At 38.5% G+C, this 20,806-nt stretch overlaps 1 protein-coding gene across 1 annotated transcript in view; it reads left to right on the forward strand.

Annotated features, from left to right (window-relative positions):
- The first annotated feature begins 7,061 nt into the window (after nucleotides 1-7,061).
- The window catches only part of LOC129133138 (interleukin-6 receptor subunit beta-like), a 35,754-nt gene continuing 22,009 nt past the window's right edge, over nucleotides 7,062-20,806 (forward strand). The window contains exons 1-8 of the mRNA XM_054652763.2: nucleotides 7,062-7,222; nucleotides 7,470-7,520; nucleotides 10,013-10,124; nucleotides 13,321-13,487; nucleotides 14,544-14,683; nucleotides 18,946-19,087; nucleotides 19,249-19,331; nucleotides 20,407-20,617. Of these exons, the coding sequence (XP_054508738.2) occupies nucleotides 7,180-7,222; nucleotides 7,470-7,520; nucleotides 10,013-10,124; nucleotides 13,321-13,487; nucleotides 14,544-14,683; nucleotides 18,946-19,087; nucleotides 19,249-19,331; nucleotides 20,407-20,617 (949 nt within the window). The 5' untranslated portion in view covers nucleotides 7,062-7,179. The remainder of the gene's footprint in view (nucleotides 7,223-7,469; nucleotides 7,521-10,012; nucleotides 10,125-13,320; nucleotides 13,488-14,543; nucleotides 14,684-18,945; nucleotides 19,088-19,248; nucleotides 19,332-20,406; nucleotides 20,618-20,806) is intronic.

The raw sequence follows: 20,806 nt of genomic DNA on the forward strand, positions 1-20,806 counted from the left end.
GACAGGGTGGGAGGTAGAGAGAGCAAACTGCATTCACATTCCTCTAATAATCCCAAAGCCAAAGGAAACCTCTCAAATAAATGTATCTCGAATATGAATGGCCCTTGTCCTGAATCGCTGTAGAGCATATGACCCCAAGAGGCAGCATTTGCTTTGCCTTGCCTGTATATACACATGCCTGTGTGTACAGCCATGCGTGACAGAGAATAAGATCCTTTAGGACTTGGCATTGTTTTTCTGGGAAAAGTTATCTCTTTTCTGTGCTTACTTTATGTTTTATATCAATCTACCTATAAGCATTCAGAGAGAATGTAAAGATCAGACAAGACATGCACAGACAGCCCAGCATACTACTTGCTCTTGCTTTGCCAATAGTCCAAGTCGGAGAGTTCAAAACTACAATTAAGCCTTTTCTCTTGACAGCAGTACCACACCATCCTGCAACAATCCTTTCTGTAACCTGGAAGGTCTTTACATATTTCTGTCCTTTACATATTTCTGTCCTTTACATATTTCTCAGATCCTCCTCAGCTGAGTGCTGAAGTCAACATAATTGATCAGCTACTGTTTCATTTCCAAGGGCTAGTGCCTGAGGAGGAAACTGAGCTCTAAACCATTGATCTCTATTCATTATGTAAATGGGGAAAAGACCACAAAGATTAGATACAAACTTCCCAAATTTCAGAGTTGCTTATACCCTCCTCAGTTCAGTGTACTCTTTGGTATGTCATTTCATTCTAAATGTGATTCCTGTTTTTCTGTCATGCTCCTTCCACAAACTTTCTCTGTCTTCATGAAAGAAGGGAACTTACACTATGGTAATTATACAGACTTTTGCTTTCATGAAGCCACTTTTAACATGTCCTCTACCACATTGTTTTAAGTTTCATGCTGAGAACCCATTAAGTAAATCTGTCACCATTTGACAGATTTAAATTCATTTCTTTTCCTCAGAAAACAGAAGAAAATGTTTTAATTAAACATTCTTAACTGGAGAGACCTAAGTAAGTTTCGCATTTTTCAAAGCATGAGGGGAAAATTTGCAGAGATCATTTTGGCATTAGAGCATCATAAGGAATCGTCAATAGCTTTGCTTGAAATGTTTCCTTTTTTTGCCAAAGACATCCCTTAGGATCTTTATGTTTCATATTTTTTAAAACACAGCTTGTAGTGGTTAAACAGCAGGGCCATGCCTGCACCTTTTTTTTAGGCTTCTGCATCTGCACCACAGAGATGCATCGTGCTGCTGCATGCTACAGAATACCCCACGCCAGCCCTCCTTCCTCTCTGAGTCTCTGTGGCACACCTGCAAACTTAGAATTCTCAGTGCCTCTCTACTCCTCAGCATCCAATTCAGCCTCTATGACAGGAAGTTTTAAAACTGTGAAAATTGAAAACATCTGCCATTTTGGACTCAGGCTTTCACACTCCATGGCTAACCACTGAAACACACTTCAACAACTCAGAAATAAAAGCATGACTACTTGTAGTCAGTGGGAGGGCTTCACCTTGGCAACACCCTTGGCCAAAGAGACATAAAATAGGGGCAACAAGAGCAACAGCCTAAGCAGGTGTTTCTCTTTCCATTAGCAGCAAAATCTCAGAGAATCAAACTGTACAGAGAAAGACTAATGAGATAAGAGGGGAAATGGAACCTTTCTTGTGTAATAATAGACTGGAAAATAATGATTTGTTTAAATCTAGCAAAATGCAGGCTGATAGTCACTATGGGAGATGAAAGAAAATATTTTAGAGTAAAGAAGGAACTCTCAATAGTGATTGCTAAATTCAAGAGCAGTCTCTGGTATGAGATATGAGGTTAAGAAAAAAATCTACCCTTAAGATGGAACAAGTTCAATTCACATAAGAAATTGCAAAAAGAATGCTAGCAGAGAAGAAACTTCAGGCAACCATGAAATTCCTGGTATTTCTGTGTTCCTAGCAGCAAACTTCAGCTGGAGGCTAAGATTGAATGGGGACATTCACACTGTATTATGGATAAACTAGGAAATCTACAAAGTTGACAGAGTTTATGGAGAGACAGGCCATAGTTAAAATGTGCAAGTAATCCATAGGCAGGCAAATGAAAATTAGCAGCTGCAAAGATGTTTAGCTCAGATCTTATGCAGGCAAACCATAAATCAGAATTTCTCAGGTGTTAAAAGTATACCTTCACTACTAGGATAGTTACATGTTTTGCATAGGAGCACTCTTTGGGGGCTCTTGCTGTGATGTGATACTTCAGATTAATAGTTTAAAAGCTTAAACAATATGTGGCTCACAAGATATTAATCCTCATTCAAGAGACTTTTGTATATCAATTGTTGTTGATATAAAGCAAGAATAATCTTAATGGGGGACGTTCAAAACAGGTCATGCCAGGATGTCCTAAAGAACAGTGGTTAGTCTCATGAGCAAGGTCCTCCTATAGTCAAACAAAGTTTAAGGCATCCCACCTTCTGAGGAATCATTGGAATCACTGAACTCTGGGACATACCGGGGTTAATGAGAATCATGACACTGTCATTTCAGCTTTGCAAATCTAGCCCCCTCCCTGGCTTTCTATTCTACACATAAACAGCTAATAGCTATTTGTGAATTATTTTAAGATGATTGAAACAATTTTTGATAGATAATTGAATGATGCCTCAAAAAAATTTTCCTCTGGGTTATCTAGTGCATAGTAATAGTTGAAGAAAAAAATAAAATGGCCAAGAGGAATAAAGTCACAAGTGGGTATACATGCAGACTCTTAGAACTCAGTTAACCATAATTACTATTTTTAAATCACTTTTTTCTAAGCCAGGAAATATGCTTGAAAACATTTAAATTAAGACAAGCTAATGACTTGGCAGAGCAGTTATGCTGGATAAAATTCTGAGACAAAAATTATAATGCAGAAAATATGAAACTAGCAGTGCAAATACATTCATTGTTACTAAGGTGGAAATGGTAGGATAAAATACCATTAATACAGAATACTACCCTTAAAAAATTCACATTTTGCCTTGTGCTAGGTGAGCTTCTTCATACTGCTTTCCTGGACTTTCTTCAAACATGCTTTTGACAATAGCTGTGTTTCACTGGCAAGCATTCCTTTGTCCAGGAGTAATCCCAGGGGGAAAATGAAAAAGAAAGATAACTAAGATATATATCTCCTTGCCTCAGAGATTAAAACACAGGCATCTAAAAAAAAAAAAAAAGCCAAACAAAACACATAAAAACAAACAATCCAGCCTTCCTGTAGACTTCAAAAAGATAAAAAAAAAGATAAAGATTGCTCCTAAAACTGTGTATAGGAAGAGCACGGACAAGCTTTTGTCAAATTCCCATATGCCAAAGTAACTCCCTGTAGCATTTGCAAGCCCACTAAGTAAACCAAACAGGATAGTAGGAAAGACTAGGAAATATATTCTTTGTCATCCACTTGTGCACTTAAAGTACTTACAAGCATTTAATAAAGTCTTAAATGTGTTGGAGAAAGTTAAGGGTGATCCTTGTTTCTCCTCTTGGCTGTCCAGGAAGAGATAATGAATGTAAATTGAAGCAGACTCTCACACTGTATTTTCACAGCAGTCAGAGACTGACTAAAACTGATTAATAAGATGTGCTCCAAGGTGGTCTAGCAGCAGCAAAGGTCTTCCTTGCAAGTCAAACCCTTATACTTAAGACTCTTGTTCCACACACAGCTCAGCCACCATGTAAGTGAACTCTGAGCTACCACAGTGATAGTTTTGTCCCATCATCCCACAAGCAAGCCTGTGGCACTGACTGTGACGCTGTAGTAAGGAGAAGTTACCATTCTCATGCCATCACACCCCCTTGACTCTCATAAAGACTAGCTGATGCACTAGGCAAAACCCTGCACCACATCACTGTCAATGATGTGGTATTGGTGAGACTCCAGATCTAGTCTAGTATAAGCAGAATTTAGCCTACATTTGTCTTAATTATTTTTTGTTTCTTCAAAGGAATCTTCACCCCGTATATAATACCCCAAAGGAACCTTCACCCCAATATATATCTCTGTGATCTTTTTGCATTCTGTGTGGGGTGTCTAGTCTATTCAGGCACATTTATGCTTCATCTGTAATTGGAAGTTTTTAAATCTCCAAGGCGGATCTCTCATTGGCACTTTTTTATGGTCTCTGCCTGGCTGATGTGGTAGGATAAAAAAAATGTGGTTTTCATTAAGGTAATATAGAATTGTTTGAAAGGTAAGCTGTTTCATACTGTAAGTTGAACTCAGACAAGAGAAAAATGTTCATGGTGGAGACTCTCCCTAATACAACAAATTTCCCCCAGGGGCTATAGCTGAGGGCTGAGTAGAATTTTTCTTTCCCCAAAGATCATATGAGATTTGCTCACTGAATTCAGATATTTATGTGTTTCTCTGGAAAACAAAGCCAATCTGTAAAAATCTGTCAGATATTTAGAGACATGAAGGTCTGCCAATTGGAAGCAGGTATATGGGAAGTAACTTGTAAAAATTGTGTGACTCTAGATCCATAAAGGAAAGATACACAATCTCAGCATGTACTACTAAGCAGCAAAAACTGCATTTGAAATTGCTGCAATATTGAATTTGCTACAACATGCCTGAAAGAGATCACCTCTAGTCAATTGGAGCTGCTTATCAAAGAAACAGCAAGCTACCAAAACCACATACTGATTCAACCAGGAGACCTCACCAGTTTGTACTTCAGACAAGGTAAGAGTTCAAGTAGAAATGCAGTGTCTTTCCTGGTGTGGTACCTCTGCAGTCTGCATTCTGCTTCGGCTGCCCACCAGGACCTGAATGCACTTCAACAAGGTTGCTGGTTACACATAGCACAAACTGTTTTGGGACGTGCTTAAAACTCCCAACAAACAAGATTTCAGACCCTTTCATTAGCATTCATGGGCACATGGCTGACCTGCAAAAAATGCACCCAGAAGTTCATGGCTTGACCAGTCCTCCCATGATGTGCTACAAGAGCTGTAGCTCCACAGGAGCAGGGCAGGGGGAAGGGGCCAGTGGCATTTTCCTGGCTGAGCCTGCCTGTCTTCAGAGATTGTTTTCCCTTTGAAGAGCGAGAGTTAACAGATCATGTTGAGGAAGGGAACAGAGAAAGACATGGAGTTTGGATTAATTAACATGTTCTACTCCAGTCTAAATTGAAAGGTTCATTGATTTCAAGTCTACATTCTGGGGAGAACAAGAGCCTGCCACGTCTTCTACTGCAGAACTTATATAAGGAAATGACAGGGGAAGTGCTCATGGAGAGCCTCATCTAGAATGATGCACACACCTAGGTCTGAAAAAACCGCTAGGTCAAAGTGATGTAAGCTTGAAGTATCCTACAGTCATTCTGCACTTCAAAACATATCATAGAAGATGGCATAATTTATCCTCATCTAAATTAACAGGAAAACTTCAGGCATTTACAATTCTGACAGAAGTTCATAGTAGCAAAAACAGGTGATATATTAAACATTTGAAAAAGTGGTTCTATGCAAATTTTACCTCAAATAATATAATTTATCTTTTGCTATACTTTAAACATATAGTAACTCGATAGCTAAGCTATAGCAAAAAATTTGGCCTCACCCAAATGTGAAATTCCAGTTTTCAAGATTATATCTCCTCTGCTATTTGGACTAGTAATGTAATTTCTGTGCTTGTCAGAATTAACTTTTTTTCTTCAAATGAGAGTGGCATTCATACTGAGACCTAGACCTCCAGCAAAGATGATATGGATGTGTTTCACTGGGTTTATTTCTCTCCAATATGCTCTGTCCTAATTTTGCTCTTGCATTGAGTCACTTACATGGTTTTCATTTAGGATAGGTTGTTTTGAATGTGATTATGCTGAGAACATCAAACCAATTGATGATCATAAGGAGAAACTGATAAAGTAAAAATATCTGTTAAAGTTTTCTCCATCTCTTGACTTTTACACTGTTCTGAGTCTCTAGATCTTCAATCCCACTGTCAAAATCTGTCACATTTAACTTGCATTTTTACTTTATCAGTTTCTCCTTATGATCATCAATTGACGCTCAAATGATGATCATTAATATCCTCTTGGCTATTCCTTGTTGGAAGTATTGCTAAGGCCAATTTTTGGATCTCTCAGATAACAGGGGCTGGGATCCTGCAGGCATACATTGTATCTGCTACCCCTCAGCATTTTGGAGCTTACACTCAAGACCAATGAATTCGTGACAGGAAGCCCCCAGTAGCACTCAGAATTCCTTGATCACTTGCCTTTCATGACTGTGCCCTTCATAAAATCTGATAAGACATGGTTGTTGCATTAGTCACCTGCTCCTACTGCAGACCATGCTGAGAAGCATGCCTCTCTCTTAGGAAAGTGATTAATTTTAAACAGATACTTTTTTCTATTCAATACTCAACCTGAAATTTACCATGGTTGCCAAGATAAGTTAATAATTTGCCTATCTCCAGGTAAGTCTGGATCCAATCTCTGATAGCAGCTGTCTAAGCCCAGAAGGGAAATTTTCCACAGTAGAAAAATTTTCTGAAAATTTCCCTTTACTGCTGTTACGTCTCTGCTGGCTTCTGTGTTCAGAATGTTCTCTGAATCAATGGTGTGGAGCAAACATCTGATTTACAGCTATGGTGACTTTTATCTGTATTAGGGCCCTGGTGTAGGTACCAGCAATGTAGATACAGCATCTTTGAGGTAGGGAAATTACACTGAAAGATAAGAGAAGTCAGAAAGTGAAGACAAATTGAGGTCTTCTGCTGCTATTATTTCTAGAGTGTGCAAGAATTCATATTAGACTCAGTCAAACACCTTGACTTCCTTTTTACTGATATTAATATCTCTAATTTGCAGTGACAGTTGGTGTTTTCAAAGGAGTTAGAAGTACCTAAGCTTAATTCAGTTTGCTGTGCTGATACTGCAGACACCTTCAAGAATCTCGCTGTGAGTGCTTACAAAAACCAGGGTGGAGAGTTCCTGTTTTCCAGAAGGATTTTTAGGATCTTGTAAGTATAATTAATAACACACAACTCAAGTGTTCTTCCCATTGTCATCGATAAACTTGTTACTTCTTTTTAGCCAGTAGCAGGATAGGTTAGAATGAATAGGAAGTTTGAAAAGGAAGTGTGAAAATAGACTGCAGACAGCGTAATGTTGATAGTAATCATTATGCTTCTTTACAGAGAAGATGAAGAACTCTCTGCTGGCAGCTATCTTTTTACTTGTTAGAGGTGAGTTTTTATATACCATACAGCTTACTGCCGCTTATGAACAGTAAAAGCCCTTAATACTACGCAAGGATGAGGCTATACGAACAAAATCATGACCAAATTAAATTCTGTTAGTGGGAGAAGCAACCACCAGCGACATTTTTCCTCTTTCTTTTGCGGTTGTCTTGACCAACATTTCTTTTTCTTCTTTTTTTTTTTTTTTCTTTTTCTTTTCCTTCCCCCCCAACCCGCTCCTTGTGCTGCCCAGATTCCTGCCGCTGCACAGCCCGGGACTCTCCGTTCTGCCGGCAGCTGCCAGGTGGGTGGAACGCCGCTGGCTCCCGGCTCCGGCGGTGCCCGGGGGCTCCCGCGGGCGCTCGGGAGCATCGCCCCTAAAAGCACGGCCGCCTTTGCCGCAGGGAAAGCCCGGGCACAGCAGCACGGGCAGATGTGTCTGTGAGGGCCGGGCGCCCGGGCGAGCCCGCAGGCTGTGGGTGAAAGCACAGCCAGCGCATCACAAATAGCTGCCGTTCCAAAGTACCACGGATGTTCTAATGTTTATGTGTGATGGATATCTCTGCTTTCCATTCAACTGGGAAATTACTGATGGTGGCGGGAAGGAACAGTACAGCACATTTTGATAGAGAGTATTATGGAGCAGTGGGTGGTCATCTGATGTACTTTGTGCTGGATTTATTGTGGGCAGGAACATCCTACTTGCTAACAGACACAGCAGAGATGACAGGTTCCTGAGAACACAGTGACCCTGGGCAAGACATCTGCAGGAGGACTATGTTCTTCTGAAATTAGCCATGGATAATTTTCCAGTCCTTGCAATTAACTTGCCAGACTAAGCTCTACTAAATCATTAGGGAGAAAACCAGATGCTCAGGAAGAAAAACAGAAAGTTCTAGAGTGAAAAAAAATTAAAGGTAGGTGGTTTGTTGGTTTGAGTTTTTGTAAAGTGGAGAGACTGAACTGCATTTTCTTTAGAGCAAAGAAATTTTTTTCTTTCTTTGCATAGCTCTTGGAGCACAGTCTGGAGATACAGCTCTGGTACTGTGCTAGGTCTGGGAAGAATTAATAATATACCTATTAAGGTGGAGCACTACAGTGGAACAACGAAAGCACTAGAATAAAAATTAATGTGCATGTACATAATATTCACAAACAGGAAAAGTGAAAATAAAAGTGTGCATTCATTATATTCATCTGGACAAAGCAATGTAGAACTTCAGTATATTGGTAGTATGGTAGTGGGAGGATGCTTTGGGGTGTTAGCCAAGCTAATACACTATTTCAACACACAAAATCTACTATTTTTCCTTTGTCTGCTTTAGTACCATAATCTCGTAGAGAAAGACCAGGGGGATTTTGCAAAACTTAGACCATGAAGAACAACCACTGTTCCTGCATAAGCAGAGACAGGTCTGCAATATGGTAGACACCGTGTGGATCTGAGTTAATAGAATTCTTATTTCAAATAGTGTCAGGAGTATATTACCAATATATTGACATGAAGTATTACAGCAGTTCCAAAAAGATTTTGTTTTCAGATGTTTCTTCAAAACAACAATAAACACCAAGTAAATTTAAGGTGTAATTCAGAGTAAAACAGGAGAAGAATGTGAGAGCTGTTGCTGTTTCTCCTGCTGTTGACAGATGCTATGTTCATGGGTGAGGAGGCCAAGATGTGGTTTGGTGGCCAGACTAGAAAAGCAAAGAATTCTGTAATGTTTCACATTGCTATGAAAAAAGGAATACATGATCTTCACCTTCCTGAAAGGCACCTCTACACACCTGAGCTGATGCAGCATAGTTTATTAGAAAAGCATTATTCATTCAGTATGAGAAAAGAAGTGTCATGAGGTGAGGGTATTAAAGTCAGCACTATACTCATTTGACTGACTTCTTTTTCCAAAACACCTTTTAACTTCAAAATGCATTTGTCATCTCAATGATTAAAAGAATGCCAAGGATACTTTGTAACTCAGGTTGCAGGAAGAAATGAGGAAAAGAGAACTGATCTTTTAACTCACAACCTAGGTTGTGAGATACCATAACTATGATACAACACCAGCTCCAGACATATTCATATTTACTTATCACATAACAAAACATTTTTTATTCAGGATTGATAGGCCTATTGGCAACTTGTTAGACCTAACAGGTATGGAGGACGTGTGACTCTACTCATCAGGAAAAAATTACCTTAAGCATCCCATTCCTATTGAGATCCGTGTCTACTTTTCTGAACAACAACAACAAAATCTGAGTCATTTTCAAAGGACTTTGAGACACCATGACTGATTCTTCTGAATTAATAGTTCAGACAGTAAGACACAAAGCAAAAGAACAGCAGTCATATTTTGTCATTAGCATTTTTTTAAGAGATTTTTGAAATACCGACATAAATTTAATCGCTAAAGACAAAAAATTAGTTCCTTTAATAATGTCATCACTGCTTACTTTCACATCAACTGAAAAAACAGTATGTTCAGTTGCAAAAAAATCCCCATATTTCTCTTTAAAAAATTAATAACAGGCAATTTTATACATAATCTTATGCCCCTTCTGTTTTATAGTACATTCTTTATAAAGCTGGCAGTTTAAAAGTAATATTGTTTTTATCCAGCAACACTGTGTAGTTCTGAACTTCAGATAGAGATTGATGGTTTTGAAGCAATTCTGGGGTCTAGTCAACTAACTCTAGCCTGGTTTGTATTTGGTTTCATTACTCATAGTCCCTTTGAGTCAGTTAATGGTTGCCTGTGATGGGTCTTTTCCAGAGCACATGTTTTCATCTTTCAGATTGGGACAATGACTTGGTGTGTTACAAAGAATTAAGTGAGGATCTAACCTGCACCTGGCTGCCAGTACCTAGTGCTGCAAATACAGTTAATTATACTGTATACCTAAAATGGTAAGTCTGAAAAGTTATCTCAGAAAACAAAAAGCTCTTATTGCTGTTAGATGTGGTTCCCATTTGCCAGAGTTTTGTTCCAGTGTATTTCATCACTTTAGAGGTTGTTAAACAAAGCTAGTCGATATCATTCATCACTTCTCATCAATACCTATTGATTTATAAGAGCTTGGTTAGAGAGTGGTAGGTTAATTCTGGCTAGACATCACAAAAACTGTTCTATTCCTCCCCTCCTCAGCCCAACAGGGGAGAGAAAATATGACAAAGGATCATGGGCTGAGACAAGAACAGGAAGAGATCTCAGCGATTACTGTCATGGGCAAAACAGACCTGACCTGGAAAATGAATTAAATTTATTAACATTCAAATCAGAGTAGAGTAATGAGAAATATAGCTAAAACTTGGAACACCCTCCCCTTCTCTGCCCCCCCACCCCCATTCTTTTCTTCTTACTGGGCTTAATTGAATTTTCTGCCTCCTCCACCCCAGCATTGTGGGGGGATGGGAATGGGATTGTGGACAGTCCATCACATGCTGTGTCTGTCACTTCTTTTTTCTTCTGACTCTTCCTCTGGTGCAGCATGGGCATCCTCCCACAGGAGACATGAACTCCCACAGTCCATCATTAATTCCTCCAACACGAGTGCTTCCCATGGAGCTGCATTTCTGCATTAACTGCTCCAGTGAAGGTCCCTTCCATGGGGTGCCAGCCCTTCACACAGCAGGGAGTAGTGTGGGCTGCTCTCTGCTGCTCCCACTTGCTCTCATTCCTCTCTGCCAGCTGCTGTTGGGCAGCAGTTTTTTCCCTCTTTTAAATGCATTATCCCAGAGGCGCTACCACCATGGATGATGGCCTCAGCCTTGGCCAGCAGCAGGTCTGTCCTGAAGTCAGCTAGACCTGGCTTTGTTGTTCATGGGGAAAGATTATTGCAGCTACTCATGGAGGCCACCTCTGTAGCAATCTGCTCCCCTGCTCCCAAAACCTTGTTATGCAAACCCAATACAAAGTCATTATACATCTTACCATGCCTCCAACACACTCTTTAAATCATTATTGCCAAAGATCTGCTTACTCAATTAGCTTTATTTGCAGCTATTGACTTTTACTGACTATTCAACATAGATATATTTAAGGTAAAAAAAAAATAAAACAAAATATTCAAACATAAACAGACACTAAACTTTTATTTTATGTATTATTTATTTTGCTATACCATGTACCCAAGGAGATGTCAAATGTAGCATACTTTCTGGTAATTCTGAATTATCAAGTAGTGGTTTAACAGATGGAATGAACTTGTAGGGTTAATTTTGGACTGATTACCTCAAATACAGTATCGTCAGTTACAGCTGCATTACAAAATTGAATTTCCTCATTTTATATCTAGATATTTGGAATCTCCCATGAGATTAGGGGCATGTTCAGAAATAGAAACGTGAGATCAGAAGACATGATCTTTGCCATGAGACCCTATCATGGGGTACATGGAGTACAACACTGTATACCATTGGTAAATTCTGATATTCATTGCTGATTGTTTGGCCACATAACCACTCCTTGTCATTAAAAATGAGCTGTGGTTAGAAACACCTCCTAAAGCTAAGAAAATGTCACCACTCTGGGAAATTCCCCAGGATGATCATCTTCACATTGCACAGGAGCAAAGCAACCACCTCAAGGCTGAGATTACTCTCCCCATCACCTTCGATATTTTCTCACTGGAGGTAGCAGCAGACACCAATTTGCAATAAGCTCCAAATTCTACTGCATGGCTGTCTTGCCTCTTGTAACTTCAAGGAATACCAATTTTTTGTAAGGACAGAAACATCTATGAAACAGCTCTGTTTCTGAAGAGATGTTATCAGTTGAAATATTTTTAAGCTACTTGCTCTCAAAGTCATAAGCCAAAACCAGACTGTGCTGTTCCCAGGCTGCAGGGTTGATGTCATGAACAGACAAGGCAGATAAAAGAATGAAAGAAGATATCAGTGGGGGAAGAGGGAGACAATTCCCTGGCAGACGTGGTGATGTTTCCAAGTCAGAGTCAGGACTTTAACCTCAGTCTCCTAAGTTTCCACCCGGTGGTCTTGAAGACAAACTTACTATCTCCTCCTCTATTGGGTTAAAAGGAAAGAAAAAACCCACATGTTAAAGGCTTTTACCTTGCCTAGAAGAGGGTATCACCTCATCCTGCATGTAACATCAGTTTGACGCTGTAATAGTTCCTTGTCCTTACTCCTTGTGATTAAGTTGTCAGGAAGAAAAAGATTAAAGATAAACACTCCCACAGAAAAGTTCCAACCAAGAATTCACAATCATGCTTTGAAATTTTAATGACTGATTCACAACTAGCCTGAAGCAGAAGACAGGAAAACCTTCAAGTAGTTTTTCTCAGGTATTAAATATTGAATCATGATGTGTGTAATTTAATACTTGAAATGCATAGCTAGGCAATTAGTATGCTAGTCCTCTCTTTAATAACACTGAACTTGCACAATTTCAACCTTGGAAAAATCTTTCCTGTGTGTGGCAGAGACTAAATGAGAGAGACAAGAAAAAAGTAGGCAGCAAAGTAGTATGTAAGGCATTAAAACTCTTGGACTTCCTGTGCTGTGTATATTAGGTATACCAGGAGGAATCTAAAGGGCTGAGGACTCAGGTGACATTTAAATATCTCCATCAAACTCTGACAATTTGCAGGAACAGAAGTCAGAAGACAGGCACATAACTCATAAGAAGCTTTTCATAACTTTATGGCAATTTAGATTCATGTAACTGGGAAATTTTGCTGTTCAAAAGGAATTTGGGTTTCCCTTTTATGAGGCGAGGCTTTATGAAGTCATTTCTAACCTAATTTTATACCTTCAAAATGCTCTGTATATCCCACTGAAAGTACAAAAGAAGGTCATGCAGATCTGGTTGTATCATGCTATGCCTTCAAAGATTAAGGAATTCAACAGTTCTCCACCACACGAGGATTTGCATATTTAAATTTGCTAGGATTACTGAGGTGCATGAATTAATCCTGCTGTTTCAAGCTGCTCAAGGTGAACCTTCAAGATTTCCAGATGTGGAATTATGTGTAGAAGTATCTGGAAAGCTATCAATTGCTATAATTTTGCTTTCTTGGGCAGGGAGGAAAAAATAACTGTAATCCAATAAAATGTTTTTCATTCTGCTTCCTTTTCTCTGAAGGAACAAAATACGAAAACTTTTTCAGCGAAACACATCATCACCTTCCATCACAATAGAACGAAAGAATCTCTACATTGAGAGATTTGCAACCATTTGGATAGCAGTGAATTATGCCAATGACACCTGTGCAAAAGGAAAGAACATCTCAGTTTTACCAAGCAAAGCAGGTACAGTGTCTTCACAAGTTGTGTTACTGCAGTTCCCAGCTAAAGCTGTATTCTGTAAAGATTATTTCCAAAATTTCAGCTCCCAAAACACTCCTGTTATTTTTACTGATTCAGAGAGCTAAGATGCAGTTTGACTTCCTTGAATGAAGTTAATAACAGAAGCCTATGATGTTTTAATGGAGGAGGGTTTTACTTTAAATATTTTGCTGGAATATTTAATATCCATATCCAGAAAAATATATAGTAATATTTGTGTACCATACTTAACCAGTTTTCTATGCTCTCTTTGATGGTTTTCCGAATTTCTTTGTATTGGTTTACAAAGAGCAGATTGACTCAACACTGTGTACCTAAGGAATCCTTGATATAGGGCATTAGAATTTGGAGAAACCTTTTCAAAATTCAACTCTTTTCTAAGGCCTCTTACCCATTACACACTGCTAAAAGAAAGATATGGAAAAAACCATCTCTATTTATTAGGACCTTTAAATGTTTATTTAAAGATTCCCTACCTATCTGTTCGCTGAACTGATGTTAAGAGCTTCTCAAAACTTCACATGCTCAGACTAATCATGGTCCAAGAAAAACCAATGCTTGTCTGCTGGGAGTTACTACCAGTACAACCCAAATTATCAATAGTGTAACCTTTATGGAAGACTTTTGGACACATTGTGTTTATTGGAGAGGGAGATGAAAGTATATTTGCACTTACTGAAATGTAAAGATATTCTGGATATTTTTTATACAACTCATGATTACAGGTACTCTTGACATTTTGATTTTGCCTTTCAGCCTCACTCAGGATAGTAACTGCTTAGAAAAAGAGTGTTCCTGAAATCAGTAGAAGCATTCACAAAAGAAAGGCAAAAGGAACAACTGTATTTTGTTGATGTCATAAAGATTTAGTAATTCATTTCCATGGTGTTTTGAAGTCTCACAGCATTCACTATTGTGTGCCAAGTCTTTTAACTTTTATAGACCACACTCAACAGATGTAATTACCAAAGCTTTCCTGCTTCTCTTGTGTTTTAAACAACTGTATCTCCCCCATTTTAGGAAAGTGCTTGTCACCATCTAACATAAATGCTTATCAGATCACAAACCAATTGATAATAAAGTGGGACCTGCCCACAGCTCATACACCATATGAGCTGAGATACAGGGAGGCACTCACAGAATCTGCTCCATGGACAGTGGTGAGTACTTCCAGATGACAATCTCATGAGAATACAAGGTGCTCCAATGTCAGCTCAGCTGCACATATTATATGCAGCACAAGGATTGCAAGGTGGCATAGCAAGGAGTCATTTTGTAGACAGATCCCACTAAGGCACCTTAGTTTGGTTCTAACAAATCATGAAATGTTTGGGAAAGAAGGAATAGTAGCTTTAACCAAAGTAAAATAGAATAGCATGTTATCTGGTTCATTAACCTACCAGTGAGACACTACGATTTCCAGTGATGCAAAAGCTGAATATCAGAAATGCCATGTAAACACAGACCCAAATCATACTTTCAGTGATTTAAATATTGCTCTTTTAGCTGGTATCATTACATTTTCAAACAGATTAGAGATCAGGTCACTTTGTTTTTTAAGGTAATAATTCATACTTTACATACTTTTGGTTAGTTTAAGTATTCCAGATTTTCTTCTTTGAAAAGAAGAGAAATAATTTCCCTGTAATACAGTCATAGGATGGTTTGGGTTGGAAGGTTCCAACCAGCCCTGCCATGTGCAGGGCCACACTCTAGTAGACCAGGATGCCCCATGCAAACTGGCCTTGAACACTTCCAGAGATGGAACATCCACAACTTCCCTGTTCCAGTGCCTCACCACCCTCACAGTGAAGAACTTCTTCCTAATACCTAATCTAAACCTACTCTCTTTCAGTCTACACCCATTGCCCCTTGTCACTACATGCTTTTGTGAATAGTCTTGCCCCATCTTTCCTGGAAGTTCTCTTGAGGTACTGAAAGGCAACAATAATGCCGCCCCAAAGCCTTCTCTTTTCTAGACTGAACAATCCCAATTCTCTCAGCCTTTCCTCACAGGAGAGGTACTCCATCCCACTAATTTGGTGGCCCTACCCTGGATTCATTCCAACAGGTCCATGTCCTGCCTGTGCTGGGGACCCTGTCCCTGAAAATTGGGAAATAAACTCTCCATCATATTTGTTAGACTAGGAAGCCAACATTATTTCATTAGCAGTGCTGAATGCATGGCTAATTCTCTTCAAAGCATACATGCCCAGTAACCTCAGAGACCAGGTTATATTCCTGAATCTATTGTATTTTCATGTTTCCTGAAAACGTGCATTTATGCTGATTATTTCCACTTGTTTGGATATGGTTCCAGATCTTCTGACGAATCTTTTCTCCTTGGGATTATCTCAAATATGTCATCAGGTCATAATGTACTTCTCTTATGATTCTTTGCTCTGATAAACAATCTTTGTTCTCAAAACTGAGATATTAGTTAGTACATATTAAATCACTGATAGAAGTAAACAAGAAAGCATTAACTGGAACAAGTTTATTAGTCACAGATGTAGGGAGGTAGCACAAGGCCACATTAATCTCTGGTATTTGTACTAAGCACTGTGTGTACAAAATGAAGCACTAACAATGAATATAGAGGTCATGCTCTATTGTGCTAAATATAAAAGAATTTCCAGCACTTTCCTCCACTGCTGCATAGATGTCTTCTTACAGGACTGTTCAGTTCCCATTTCTCTTGTAGCTGACTGCTGGTTCATTTAGCCACTCCAGAAGAGGTACTTTGAGAGGCCCATGAAAGAAATGTTTCATCTCAGTACAAAGAACATTCAGGTCTTGGAAAGGTCCCCTCGTTCACTTGCATACAGGTCCTAGACCATCCGAGGGCAGCCAGTTACCCATGCGTAGCCCACCCAGTAGCACAATAGGCAGACAACCAGGTGCAGACAGTCTGGCACGTGGTACATGGAAGAACAGAAGGTTCAGAGCAGTACAAATGCATGCCCTGCACGTTTTGGAGACAGGGGAGATGGAAGATTCACATGAGTACTGTGGGGAACTAGTACAGACATCCACACTGGGTGACACAAATGAGTCAAGACTACAGGTCATGAACATTCATGATCTCCCAGGTCTCAGCTGATGCTCTGAATTTAGGCTGTAATCTCTTCCTAATAATATAATAGGCTAAGCTTGAAGGTGAGTAAATGAGTATGACCACATATTGTATTTACAGGGAATGCCCCGACTAAGGCAGGAATAATGCATCTGACTCCATGTTCTCAGAAGGCTAATTTATTACTTTACAATACTATTGTATTGTAAAGTAATAAATTATAGTAATTAAAATTAAGGTAATAAAAAGTAATACTATTATATTAAAGAGTACTATACTAAACTATACTAAACAATATAGAGAGGATACTTACTGAATGCTAAAATGATAATAACGAAAAACTCGTGACTCTTTCCAGAGTTCCAACACAGCTTGGCACCAATTGGCCAAAGAGTCAAAACAACTCACACCAAAATCGAATGAAGCAATCACCTGTGGGTAAACAAACTTTAAACACATTCCATCCAGGAGAAGCAAATGAGATAATTATTGTTTTCCTTTCCTCTGAGGCTTCTCAGCTTCCCAGGAGAAAAATCCTGGGTGAAGGGATTTTTTCAGAGAATGTGAATGCCACAGCCATACATGCATAGAGGATGTAAAAAGCTAGTGTTTATCAAGAGTAGGATAAATGTATGTGTAATGTAATTTAACATTTGGGTTTTAAATCCATTCCACTCCCCTCTTGTTTGGAGTCTTTCTGTAATATTGTGGGTAGTGGGATTCTTTTGCGACTAGCAAAAAATTATATGAAGTTGTCATGGACAACATCATTTAAGAGTAATACCTTTCACTCATAAGAAAGAAGTTATGTTTATTGACATAAAACAGAAATCTAGCAAAGTTTGGTAATAAATGTGACAGGGGTTTAACAGGAGTAGATGGCAATGAGCACTTGATTGCTTCACAGAGAACAGAGTCAGACAGAACTGTGAGGAAGACATTTTAATTGGGTCATGATAGTTAAAGAAGGCTCCCCTTGCATTCTAAAATGATTCTCAGAGCCCCTGCAAGTCTAGTTGCTTCTGGATTCAGACTTAGTCCCAGACCTGGTCAACAGTTTATATCTAAAGGATTGTATGTGCACAATCAATCCTTTGTATCATTTAATTGAGATTTTATTTTTTCAGTGTATTAATTTCCAATTCACTTATCAAGTATCTGGTGAGATGAATACTCTGTCATCCTTGAGGAGTAATCTTCAGAAGTTAAGATTACTGTCCTTACTCAAGAGATCCCATTTTATAGCCAGCCCACTGCTGTGCAGGAGAGCGCAACAGGCTGTGGGCTATCCCCTATTTAAAGGGTAAGATGAGACACTTAAAGACATACATGCATGCTCTCTTCAAATATTAGCTTCTTCCAATGTTGACTTGAGTTGAATCTTAACCAGCACTATGAGAAGGTGGATGAACTGTTCAAATCAGTCTTTCATATTATCTTGTCTTCCATGTTGTTATCTGTCTGCCCCGAATCGACTTTGAGTCAGATGCTGGTCAAGACACATCTAATATGACTGCTGATAGTGGTTATCACTTAATCAGGATTACAAGAAATAAAGGTCAGGATGGAGGGGAAGTGGAGGAGAGGGAGGTGAGCACACTCCTACAGAAGTTAAATAATTAACTTATTAAAAAATAAAGTACTGCAGAAATTCAAAGAGAAGAGCTGTTCACCTTACAGTGGGGCTCTGTTGGTTTTGGGGGGCTTTAGGAAAGAGTTTAAGTGATAACAACAGTTTCCTATCCTATTTTCTCTTATTTTCTCTGTATTTTTCAGCTCAGGGTTTTCCTTAGACATGGGTGGCTTCTTTGTTTCAAGAAAAACTCCATTCCCTGAACAGTTACTGGGGCTCCAGTGCCATCACTGGAGAAGAGAGTTGCAGATGCAAATCTCTTCTGCAGCAGCAAGGCACACAGGCAGCCACACATTCACTCCAGTCATGCTGTTTAAGACAACAGCCATGTGGATCTATTCAGACGCAATGACACTTTTAAAGATAAGGGCTTTTTTTTATTGTTTAGTTTTCCCTTGACTTCTTGTTCTTGAGGATGCTAACAAGGCTCAGAGTTAAGTAAATTTTTATTTTTCAGTATATGTAACGTTTAATTGATTTTAAAAGTTATATTTAGACCAGGTTACTTAGTGTCTTGAGTGAGCAGAATAAGTTCATGAAAAAGAGGGTGTTGCCTTGAAAGAATGAAAATAGCTTGACTAAAATGTGCAATAATTCCTATTTGATGACAGGAAGCTCTACTTTCAACTGAGTCAGAAGGCTGGTCTTAGGCTGAGAAAACAATTAATATAAGATAATGTTTTATTGTTGTTACATAAATGATTTTTTTTTAGGTGCCTGTAGGAAGCAATGTTTCCAATGTCACCATTTCAAATTTAAATGCTATGTCTTCATACATTGTTCAGCTCAGATGCATAACCAAGGATGGTCTCAACTGTGTTTGCATTTGGGGCAAGGAGATTTTGGTCCCTCACAGTAAGTGACATATAGTTTCATCCTACTGGTAGTAAGTATGAATGTAAAGGCTTTTCCAAATTTTGTGTCATATGGAATAGGATTTTCAGATACTCTTGAAAATATGAACATCAGAATTATTCATTTGAGTGCATGTCTCCATCTTTTTCCATGTTTACCAGAACTCATGAACAAGCCAAGAATATCATATAATGTAACTACACAAGTCTCTCCAGGCAGAAGAAGTGTTCTCCTCACGTGGGAGGTAAGGTTCACTTCCAGTCTAGGTACCTTCTGTTATGTACATGCTATTTATTTCTTGCATTGCAGGGAAAAACAGACTTTCTCATTGTATTGAGTCTACACTTGATAGGCAAAAGGCATTGGATATTGTATACTTATTGCAGAATTCATTGCATCTGTATGCTGATGATTTATGAGCTAGAAACTAACAGGGAAAAATTATATCAATTTATATTCTTGAAAAATTACTAAAACTTCCCTTCTTTTCCAGGGAAAAAACAAGTTTTTATTTTAAGAGCTTCCATCTTCATCTGAAATTCCTCATGAGATATGTGTACCTGCCTTTTAAAATAGTAAATGTCTTCCTGTCTATGTTACTCCAAAAGTATCCAATTATTTCATTAAGATAACCCAGCCTTAGGGCTTCATGGTATCTACACACTATTAATTTTGTGCCAGAAATAACAGACAATCTTGATTTTAGAAATAATCCTTGAAGCATTCACAGGCCTTCATGTATTAAGTTTCTCTCTATATTGCAGTAATTTCCATTTCTGTGCACTCATTTTCCAATCTCTTATTAAGATTAGTACAGTAAAATAATGAGTGAACCACCACCAAGAATTGCTACCAATGGATATTTAACACATTCCAAATTTGCAGCATAATTGCTAGCATTTGTCTTTAAAGATACTACATACCTAATCAAGCCCTAGAAGATGAGGATATCCAGAGGCATAAATTTCAATTAAACACCTCTCATTAACTTTCAAGTTCCTGAAAATGAGGGATATGTTGCACTGAAATGTTGAGAATGTTACAGCTGCTTCACTGCTGTTATTACTAATTGCATACACATAACTAAGATCTCAATTAAGGAAAATTCTTAATCATGTACTTAAATCCTCTCAATTTAAGCATGCTCTTAATTTTAAGTAAATGCTTTGCTTTATTGATTCCTAATGACCTAATTAAAACAGTATGATTTTATCCCCATCATTAAAGGCTACATTTTGTTTATAAAATTAAATTCCTCTTGATTTTCTGCACAGGACATAACAGCATTTATAGAATAAAAATGTTTTTCCTCTTGCTAGGTAGCACAAAGTGAGAATGTCCTTGGCTATTTTGTTAATGTGGAAAGAATACCCAACAGCTGCAGCCAACCACCAAATCACATCTCTCTCAAAGACAGAAAAATTCTTGTTAATCTCTCCATGGCTTACTATAGACTTAATATTTCTGCCTATAATGAAGCAGGAGAATCTCCACGAGCTATCTACATTGTCCCAGAATTCCCTGTAACAGGTATTTACCTTATTCACCATAGTGATGGGGAAGTTTTATGATCAACCTCTAAGGATATGTTTTCACAGACTTTGGGATAGGTGAAAGCATTCTCTTGAATATACATTAGCTAATATTTTTACATACTAGGAGTCAGAATTGTTTCTTAAGATACTTCAGTAGAAGTTAGCAGACTAGCAATTTAATATT

This window comes from Agelaius phoeniceus, chromosome Z, assembly GCF_051311805.1.
Source record: "Agelaius phoeniceus isolate bAgePho1 chromosome Z, bAgePho1.hap1, whole genome shotgun sequence".
In the NCBI taxonomy this organism is placed as follows: domain Eukaryota; kingdom Metazoa; phylum Chordata; class Aves; order Passeriformes; family Icteridae; genus Agelaius; species Agelaius phoeniceus.